The 10,392-nt window shown below is 47.5% G+C and overlaps 1 protein-coding gene and 2 non-coding genes across 3 annotated transcripts; all 3 read right to left on the minus strand.

Moving 5' to 3' along the window:
* Positions 1 to 2,946: 2,946 nt before the first annotated feature.
* LOC131733482 (large ribosomal subunit protein uL3) lies at positions 2,947 to 8,752 on the minus strand (the record flags this gene model as incomplete). The annotated part of the gene is given in 8 exon segments (XM_059021187.1): positions 2,947 to 3,089; positions 3,689 to 3,808; positions 4,335 to 4,430; positions 5,239 to 5,340; positions 5,641 to 5,801; positions 6,131 to 6,317; positions 7,506 to 7,641; positions 8,584 to 8,752. Coding segments are annotated over 8 exon segments (1,016 nt in total), but the record flags the coding sequence as incomplete, so codon positions are not given.
* LOC131733486 (small nucleolar RNA U83B) lies at positions 5,934 to 6,028 on the minus strand. Its single transcript, XR_009326309.1, has one exon. It is a non-coding gene; the product is annotated as a small nucleolar RNA U83B (small nucleolar RNA).
* On the minus strand, positions 7,126 to 7,220 carry LOC131733485 (small nucleolar RNA U83B). The gene has a single exon (XR_009326308.1). It is a non-coding gene; the product is annotated as a small nucleolar RNA U83B (small nucleolar RNA).
* Positions 8,753 to 10,392: the final 1,640 nt, after the last annotated feature.

Genomic DNA, 10,392 nt, shown 5'->3' on the forward strand with positions numbered 1-10,392 from the left:
TAGGGAAACAGTTTAACTTTAACTACTGTGTGACATCCTTTGCTTTGTCGTGAATTCAGTGGAGCACCACAGCAAAGCCCTTGCAGGCTGTACTGCTGGGGTGCATCAGTGCCCACATACTTACTTATCTGCAAAGCTCTGCTGCTCTCTTTGAATGTTGCTGTTGCTTCTCTGGGCGCTACAGCGGCGGGAGATTGTAATCAATAACCTCCTGCTGCTGCAGGTGAAAGCAGCGGAAGCAAGGTCTGGTAAATGGAACCCGGTGCTGAGACGTCACGTTTCTCTTCTTTTTCAAGCGTCTGTTATGATAGGTCACGTATAAAAAGCCCTCCTCGTCACGTAACCAACGTGCGTCTGCTCTGCGTTACGTCGTTACGTTTTTTTTGTTTTATTTTACGTCGGAAGTGGCGCTTCCCAAGTCAGGTTGTGTTTTTGTAAGACAGACTTTTTATATATATATATAAAACGGACTATTAAATATCTCTACACGCCCAAGGTTTAATTTTACAGTCATGACTGTGTTATTATTATTATTATTATTATTATTATTAATTTATTTGAAGAATCACAGTACAGTACTTAAATTTTTCATTTTTTTTTCAATTCAAAGTGCTTTATTGGCACGACTTATTTTCCACAGTGTTGCCAAAGCAATTAAATATTATATATATATATATATTTCATTCAAACTGCTTCCAAGTTGCTACAGCATCAATAAATTGAAAAAAACAACTATTTTTCACTCTGGAAATCTTAGTAATTCTAGACAGATGTAATTTTATGGAGACAGAGAGAAAATAAAACATGTACAGGGTATTATTCTGTACGACTCACGGCAGGTTTATTTATTCAGAAACAGACAAACCTGCTGAGAAATAAATAATAATAATAATATTTGACAAACTTACCTGCCACTATACACTTCGCTCTCAGTTTCACCATGGCAACTGCTAACGGGAGCCGTATTCAAAACCTCGCTCTACGGTTTGCAAAGTCTCGATTATTAATTTCTTAATTTATATATAAATCCGTTCAGCTTTTTCTGTTTACCAACTTCGAGCCATTTCTTCGGGTTCAACCGCTGTCTCTTAGCAACCCAACTGCCGAACACAACTGGACAAACCACCTGCCACTCAAATGCGTTTCAAGCCTTCTATTGGACAGTTTTAGACACCCGCCTACCAAAATCTTTCAAACCGTCCGGTTGGTCCGCTCGTTGGTAACGTTTGATTGGCCAGCAATAGCTTTACACGTCATCTCGCCGCTGCTGATTGGTTTATTTTTCTGCGGCTCAATTTAAGCTTCGATTGCGATTGGTGATTTATCTAAACAGCGCGTCAATGAAACGTCTTACCTGATTGGACAAACCCTAGGGCTATATAAGGCAGGATAGGACAGTGATGTCACACGTGGCGCCATTTCTGGAGCCCGTAGAGCTTTTTTCAAAGCGGCGGGTCGCCCTGGCAAAATGTTTCTCGACGTGATCAAACATAAATAACAGGCAGTTTATATTAAAGATACGTTGTATTGTTATTAAAAATAATAATACCGGTATACCCTGGGGGCTGCAGCACAGCATCTCCGCAATGTATTCAGTACTGAGTGGGCTCCAGAAATGGCGCCTGTAATGCATCAGGGGCTTGACTGTCCCATCCCGCTTTAAACCGTCCTGGGACGAACCTGCGGTTGCATCGGCTGCTGTAAACGGTTAACGAGGTCGCTGCACGCAGAATGGCTTCAATCAGAAATGTTTTTAGCGCTGAACGGGGCAGAGTTTATGTTAAAGGTGTAATGAAGCGGTCTAAACCCAATTCTGATTAACGTTCACTGCAGCAGTCCGGGCACACTGCTGGCTAACCCGTTTGCACACGTTAGCTAATTCTATAGGCAGTGTTTTGGCTTGTGAAAATGTTTGAATTTGTAACTGCATCCAAATTTCACAAGTTTAACACCTTCAGAAAAAAAATGTTTCCTCCTCCCTCCCTACAGGGCTGCAAGAGCCCCAAAAACACATTTATAATCCCCATGTGAATCGGTTAGAGAACGCTAGAGTACCAATCTAACACTCGCTATCATATTGTGTAGTGTTTTATAGTCTATTAGTCCCTGGTTTATAGTACTGCAGTTTTCTACAGCATGTAGTATTTTCTGTAATAAACTCTACACTTACTGTAGCAGATCAAATTCCTTACCACAGCTGCATTATCCACCAATGCCAAAGTGCAGGAGCACAGCTGACAGCGAGGAGCGTTCAGTACAGCAAGCAAGACTCACACAGAGGAACCAACACAGCAAGGATACAAGGAGGCTGTGGTCCCAGTGGTTAAAGAAAAGGGCTCGTAACCAGGAGGTCCCCAGTTCAAATCCCACCTCAGCCACTGACTCATCGTGTGACCCTGAGCAAGTCACTTCACCTTGTGCTCCATCTTTCGGGTGAGACGTAGTTGTAAGTGACTGCAGCTGATGCATAGTTCACACAACCTAGTCTCCAAGTTGCCTTGGATAAAAGGCGTCTGCTAACTAAACAAATACTGTGTGCTTGAGGCCAGAGAGGGATTGTGGGACAACACCACAGGTCAAGTTATTTAAAATTGCAGGATATGTACAAGCAACCTAGCTCTACAAATCACTGTGAAAAACCAAGCTGAGATTTAAACAGACCAGTCCTCGGACCCCAGCGACACAGTCCAGAAACACCCAAACTCTACATGAATGTGTGGCTTTAAAAACAGGCAGGCTTTTCACAACTAGATTACCTAGTTATGCATCTGCAGCTAAAAGTGATTCTATGAAGTTGGTCAGTCAAATGCGACTCGCACTAACGAAGGCAAAAGCCGAAAAAGGCCCACGTGGCTGATCTAGTTCAGAACTCGCTGCATTTATCAACTCTGAAGCTCCACACACAAGGAAACAAACACACAACGCTACAGAAGAAAACCCAGAGTGTTTAAAAGGTTTTAATTTCTTTATTGGACAGCCGGCAGTACTACTGCAGAAAGACTTTATATAAAACCAGAGAAAGATGAGAGAGGGGGTCTCTGGGCTTACGCAGTCTCTTCCTTGAGGATTCGGTCCTTTTTGAGTGGTCCCTGTTGATAAAAAAAAAAAAAAAAAAAAAGAGAATACATTAGCCACACGAAACAGCAAAATAAAATGGATGGTAACTTTACAAGTAAAGATGTGGGGCTTGCTTTATTGGGAAAGGGGTCAAAGTAGCGGATTTGAAAGCAGCTGTCTTGTTTTGTTTATGTCCATGTTATCTCTGTGGTGCAGGGGCGATGTGTATTGCTCAGATCAGCCCCCTTTTCGGCTTCTCTCGCTCTCTCAGCTATTGAAATGTTTCCTCTGCTTTTTCTGGAGATCAAAACGACTAGAGACCTGTGCTTGACGTCTTTCTGATGATCAGACCGATGATGAAAAACTGTAAAGGTCGGACCTGGTCCGACGCTGGACCCACGAAGGGTTAAAACAGTTCTAATTCTTTGACAGGGAGCACAGATCTAGATCAGCAAAACAAGTGTAGTTGCTGCCAAACAGATTGTAAATGTAAACGTGACTTAAGGACTCTGCCTGGTGGAGTTTGTAAGGTGTGAAAGTGGACACAGTCACGGAGGAGGACAGGTGGGGTGTCGCGTCCGTCTCTGTCCACAGCCCTGCACCCGCCGCGTGCGTCTCTCTCTCTACTCACCATGAACGCCTTCTTCTCTTCGGCGGTCTGGAAGCGTCCGTGTCCGAACTTGGAGGTGGTGTCTATGAACTTCAGGTCGATCTTCTCCAGGGCACGACGCTTCGTCTGCACCAGCAGGGACTGGAAAGGGGTTCGAGAGAAAACGAAACAGCCTTTAGAAAAAGTGAACTGCCAGAGCCCTCAAAACAGAACCGCCCAGCCTGCTCTAGATGTAAAGTCTTGAGTTCACGGTCAGAGAAGCCGAACGCAAGCAAAACAAAACCAGCATCTTCTACCGAACTTAAAAGCGACTCGCGCTGTCCTGCGAAGGAGGAGAGCTCAGAAGAGAAAGTGCCTCACAGGTGGAAATTTACACAGTAAAAACCCAACTGTATAAATGGGTAATTGAATGTAAAAACTGGGCAGCAGTGTGGAGTAGTGGTTAGGGCTCTGGACTCTTGACCGGAGGGTCGTGGGTTCAATCCCAGGTGGAGGACACTGCTGCTGTACCCTTGAGCAAGGTACTTTACCTAGATTGCTCCAGTAAAAACCCAACTGTATAAATGGGAAATTGTATGTAAAAATAATGTGATATCTTGTAACAATTGTAAGTCGCCCTGGATAAGGGCATCTAGGAAATAAATAAAGTAGCCAAGTGTGACCTCACCTTGCGGAGAGTGAGGACTCTCTTCTTGGTTCCAATAACGCAGCCCTTGAGCATGACGAAGTCATTGGTGACCTCCCCGTAGTGCACGAAGCCTCCCTGTCAGATAAAGAGAACCACGACTTCCTGTTACTGCAGGGCCCAACGCTGTTCAAAGTGTTAACAATGCTGCTGTTAAAATCAGCTCACTGGATCAGCGAGTCGCCCACACGTCAAAAACAGACAAGAGCAATACTTGGGGTTATATTCTGTAGGGACATACAGATCCAAAAACATCATAAGAAAGTTTCCAAACGAGAGGAGGCCATTCAGCCCATCTTGCTCGTTTGGTTGTTAGCAGCTTATTGATCCCAGAATCTCATCAAGCAGCTTCTTGAAGGGTCCCAGGGTGTCAGCTTCAACAACATTACTGGGGAGTTGGTTCCAGACCCTCACAATTCTCTGTAAAAACAGTGCCTCCTACTTTGTTCTGAATGCCCCTTTATCTAATCCCCATTTGTGACCCCTGAATCCAGCATTGAGAATCCAGCAGGGATCTCAGAACGTGCTTCACAAGAGACATCAGAAGCCTGGAAGCCATCGCTGCCATTTGAAGGCTCAGTGTGGGAGCTGGACTGACGCCTTGCAGCTACGGCTTGAAAAATGAGGGTTCGTTATCTAGGTACATTACCTAGATTGCTCCAGTAAAAAACCCAACTGCATAAATGGGGAATTGTATGTAAAAATAATGTGATATCTTGTAACAATTGTAAGTCACCCTGGATAAGGGCGTCTAAGAAATAAATAATAATAATGGACTGTTCACAGGAAGCAAGACATTTTTGAACCCTGCTACGCAGGTCCCAGGCGAGCGAGCCCAGCTCGACGGGGCGTCCCAGGGGCTGCGGACCCCCCCCTCCCTGCTCACCAGAGGGTTGATGCTCTTGTTGGAGAGATCGTACTCCGTGGACGCGTTGTTCTTCATCAGTTTGCCGTCCTTGGTGTGGTAACCCTGACCGATCTTGTAGATCTGGAGGAAGGAGGAACAATTTAAAAAGAATACCGACAACACAGCGATTATTATTATTAGTTTATTTAGCAGACGCCTTTATCCAAGGCGACTTACAGAGGCTCGGGTGTGTGAACTATGCATCAGCTGCAGAGTCACTTACAACTGCGTCTCACCCGAAAGACGGAGCACAAGGAGGTGAAGTGACTCGCTCAGGGTCACACAGTGAGTCAGTGGCTGAGCTGGGATTGTCATGTTAAATCTAAACCACGTTCAGACTCTCCTTTCCCACACAGTCTTGCACGTTAAAACATGACTCACCTTCTTGTTGATCTCCGTGCGGTGGTGGTACCCCTTCTGACCAGCACGTGCCACGGAGAACGCCACGCGGGCAGGGTGCCAGGCGCCGATGCAAGCCACCTTCCTCAGGCCTCTGTGGGTCTTGCGAGGAAGCTTCTTGGTGTGCCAACGGCTGGTGACGCCTGGAGAGAGGAGAGGTGTGAGACTCGACGAGGAAACATGGCGATAACGTTCACAGCGGGGCTTGTAACGGTCATTACACAGGCATGCTGTGCCTGTAGCGGAGGTCTGAAGCCAGGCAGGTACAGGGGCGTGTGTTTCTCAGAAGGAAGGCAGCATGGAACATCTCCTCACGCGTTTTCGGACGCCACGCCTGGCGCGATATTCCGTGATCTCATCACAGAAACAAAAAGCCGCCCCAATCGGCTTCACCTTTTAAAAACTCGCTTTTAAAAAGCAAGTGAACAGAGTTAAGAGAAACGCCGACGCGAGTGTGGAACGGTTGGCGCACCTTTGTAGCCGTGCCCCTTGGTGACCCCGATGACGTCGATCATCTCGTCCTGGGAGAAGACGTTGGTGATGGGCACGGACTGCTCCAGCTTCTCACGGGCCCAGTCCACCTTCTCAGACACTGAGCCACCGTTCACCTGGATCTCCATCAGGTGAGACTTCTTCTGACGCAGCGGCAGCAGACGCATCTGAGAGAGAGAGAGAGAGAGCGAGAGGAGAGAGAGAGGGGGAAAGAGAGGGGGGGAAGAGAGAGAGAGGAAAGAGGGGAAAGAGAGAGGGGGGGAAAGAGAGAGGGGAAAGAGGGGAAAGAGAGGGGGAAAGAGAGGGGAAAGAGAGAGGGGGAAAGAGAGGGGAAAGAGAGAGGAAAGAGAGGGGGGAAAGAGAGAGAGAGAGGAAAGAGAGGGGGGAAAGAGAGAGAGAGAGGGGAAAGAGAGAGGGGGGAAAGAGAGAGAGGGGGAGAAAGAGAGAGAGAGGGGGAGAAAGAGAGAGAGAGGGGGAGAAAGAGAGAGAGAGGGGGAGAAAGAGAGAGGGGGAGAAAGAGAGAGAGAGGGGGAGAAAGAGAGAGAGAGGGGGAGAAAGAGAGAGAGAGGGGGAGAAAGAGAGAGAGAGGGGGAGAAAGAGAGAGAGAGGGGGAGAAAGAGAGAGAGGGGAAAAGAGAGAGAGAGAGGAGGAGAGACGGAGAGAGAGACATGAAACAGTCAGTATTGCAGAGCTGCAGCACGGTGCCCATTCACTTCAGAGAAAGCCACCGCGCCGTGTTCAACACACCAGGGCAGTGATACTCAAGCCTGGCCCTCAAGATCCACTCCAGTCCTGGTTTTTATTCAAACAAGATCCTACATCAGTCAACTGCCTCTTAGCAGCTTCATTAGAACCTGCTTGGAGTAAAAACCTGGACTGGATCTGGAGGGTCGGAGTGGAGTACCACTGCACCAGCATTGCTCACAGTTACAAATTTACAAAGTCTCCCCCCCCCCCCCAGGCAGGTACAGGGGCGTGTTTCTCAGAAGGAAGGCAGCATGGAACATCTCCTCATGCGTTTTCGGACGCCACGCCTGGCGCGATATTCCGTGATCTCATCACAGAAACAAAAAAGCACCCAACTCGCATCGAGATGTTTAGTCTAAATAAAATCACAGGTACAAATACAGAAACATTATATAGCTTTTTTAACAGGTAACTAAGTGGTTAAATACAAGATAAACTGTATGGCGAATTCATAACAGAACCGTGATTCAATTATACAGTATAAAAAGCTATGCAGTTCATTTGCAAAATGGCACGATTTACAACTGACTGATCGCAAACTCGCCAAACAGCCCATTGGAGTACCCCCCCACCCCCCGAAACAGCGAGAGAAGCCCCCCTGCACTGACCTGCGTGTGGGCGAGGATGCGGACCACCTGACAGTACTTCTTCATGGAATCGAAGTCCTTCTGCAGCTGCTTCTTCCCCTCATCATCTTGCCACTTCTTGCAGTATTTGGTGAAGGCCTTCTTCTTTGACTTGTACCTTCAGAGCAGCAGCAGCAGACGCAGACGCACGGAGAGGGACACAGAGAGAGAGGTTGGCACCACCCCTTCATCGCACACCCCCGCAGCGGGGCGCAGGGCGTGCGAGCGGAAGGCAGGGGGCGCACGGTTGGGTTTCGGCTCATGGCGCGGGTTCGGGAGGAGCCACCGGCCAGCGGAGCCTGGAGCTCATCGGAGAGCAGCAGAGAGCCGAGTCCGAGAGGAGCTGCCAGCGCGAGGGGGCCCGGGCGTTAGAGGAGAGGACAGTGCTGCACCAAACCCGCCCCTGGAGAGCCCCTATCCAGAAGGTTTATAGCTAACCTTTAATCATTCATTTAACACCTGGAACAATTTCACTGTGATCAATTAAGCAGGCGATTTATTAAAATGAAGTCATTTGGAGATAATTTGGTACAAAAAAAAAATATGAACTACCCTTTTCAGCCCTCAATGGCCTGGATTACATGCTGGGAAAATGTCATGACTTATCTGTCTATTGTCATGACTCATTTAAGGTGGTATGGTTGAATTATAAATTTTAGATGCATTTTGGTTGGTTTAATTTAACTATTCCTGCTTTGAAACTTCATGTTGTATTTGATTTTTGTGTATAATGTATTACATTTGTATTCAAACATAAACCAAAACTAAAACTGTAATCCAGACCGTACCACCTTAAATAAGTCATGACAGTAAAACAAGTCATGACATTTTCCCAGCATGCAAACTGACCCAATGACCAGAGTCCCCTTAAATTGAACACGTTATCTCCCGTGTGTTTCCAGCGATTTAGTGTGACCTACAAAACTTCCTGGACAGGGGCTCTGCAGGACTGGGTTCGAGCAGCACTGTGATAGGAACACAGTCACAGATAACCCGATGAGCGAAGGCTTTCGCAGGTTCCTGCGTGCCACGGAGCGCCCCCCCCCCCTCACAGACTCACCAGTTCTTGTAGAAGCGCCTCTTGCATTCGTCGCTGATGTGTTCAGCGAAGACGGTCTTGAAGGCTCTCAGCCCGCGGGGGGTCTGCACGTATCCCACAATCCCCACGATCACCATGGGCGGGGTCTCCACGATCGTGACCGCCTCCACCACCTCCTTCTTGTTGACCTCTGAGAGGGGGGGGGGGGGTTACAAACGGGGTCAGAGGTCAGCACTTTAGAAAAAAACAAGCCACAAGGACCGAGACCCGCTTGGAGTTTTAAAGCACAGTAAAACAGCCGTCTAATCCTGCCCCAAATCCCTATTGAAATGAATGGGGAGCACCAATCCCTATTGAAATGAATGGGGAGCTCCAATCCCTATTGAAATGAATGGAGAGCTCCAGTCCCTATTGAAATGAATGGAGAGCTCCAGTCCCTATTGAAATGAATGGGGCGCTCCAATCCCTATTGAAATGAATGGGGAGCTCCAATCCTCTACAATCCCTATTGAAATGAATGGAGAGCTCCAATCCCTATTGAAATGAATGGAGAGCTCCAATCCCTATTGAAATGAATGGAGAGATCCAATCCCTATTGAAATGAATGGAGAGCTCCAGTCCCTATTGAAATGAATGGAGAGCTCCAGTCCCTATTGAAATGAATGGAGAGCTCCAGTCCCTATTGAAATGAATGGGGCGCTCCAATCCCTATTGAAATGAATGGGGAGCTCCAATCCTCTACAATCCCTATTGAAATGAATGGAGAGCTCCAATCCCTATTGAAATGAATGGAGAGCTCCAATCCCTATTGAAATGAATGGAGAGCTCCAGTCCCTATTGAAATGAATGGAGAGCTCCAGTCCCTATTGAAATGAATGGAGAGCTCCAGTCCCTATTGAAATGAATGGAGAGCTCCAGTCCCTATTGAAATGAATGGAGAGCTCCAGTCCCTATTGAAATGAATGGAGAGCTCCAGTCCCTATTGAAATGAATGGGGAGCTCCAATCCCTATTGAAATGAATGGAGAGCTCCAGTCCCTATTGAAATGAATGGAGAGCTCCAGTCCCCTATTGAAATGAATGGAGAGCTCCAGTCCCTATTGAAATGAATGGAGAGCTCCAGTCCCTATTGAAATGAATGGAGAGCTCCAGTCCCTATTGAAATGAATGGAGCGCTCCAGTCCTCAGCGTTATAAAATTCTGTGTTGCAGCAACCAAAGGTCCAAAGCGAAAAAGCTTCCTGGTGATAAACAAATAAATTCAAAATCTACAGTCAGAGCTCGACATTCAGCAATGACCGCCAATGGCAGGCCCATTATGTCCGCCCGTCGAGGAAATCATCACGTGTAGCTGAATATTCACTCAACACCAGCTTTGAACCCAGGCTAGCATGCCAAGATGCTCTCCCATCAGTCTGTACTAAACAGTGTGTACTGGAGCCCGTCCTGACCGGCTAGCATGCCAAGATGCTCTCCCATCAGTCTGTACTAAACAGTGTGTACTGGAGCCCGTCCTGACCGGCTAGCATGCCAAGCTGCTCTCCCATCAGTCTGTACTGGAGCCCGTCCTGACCAGCTAGCATGCCAAGATGCTCTCCCATCAGTCTGTACTAAACAGTATGTACTGGAGCCCGTCCTGACCAGCTAGCATGCCAAGATGCTCTCCCATCAGTCTGTACTAAACAGTATGTACTGGAGCCCGTCCTGACCAGCTAGCATGCCAAGATGCTCTCCCATCAGTCTGTACTAAACAGCAAGTACTGGAGCCCGTCCCTGACCAGCTAGCATGCTAAGCTAAGCGTCTCTAGTGAGCGGTACGTACTGGAGCCTGG

This window comes from Acipenser ruthenus, unplaced genomic scaffold, assembly GCF_902713425.1.
Source record: "Acipenser ruthenus unplaced genomic scaffold, fAciRut3.2 maternal haplotype, whole genome shotgun sequence".
NCBI lineage: Eukaryota > Metazoa > Chordata > Actinopteri > Acipenseriformes > Acipenseridae > Acipenser > Acipenser ruthenus.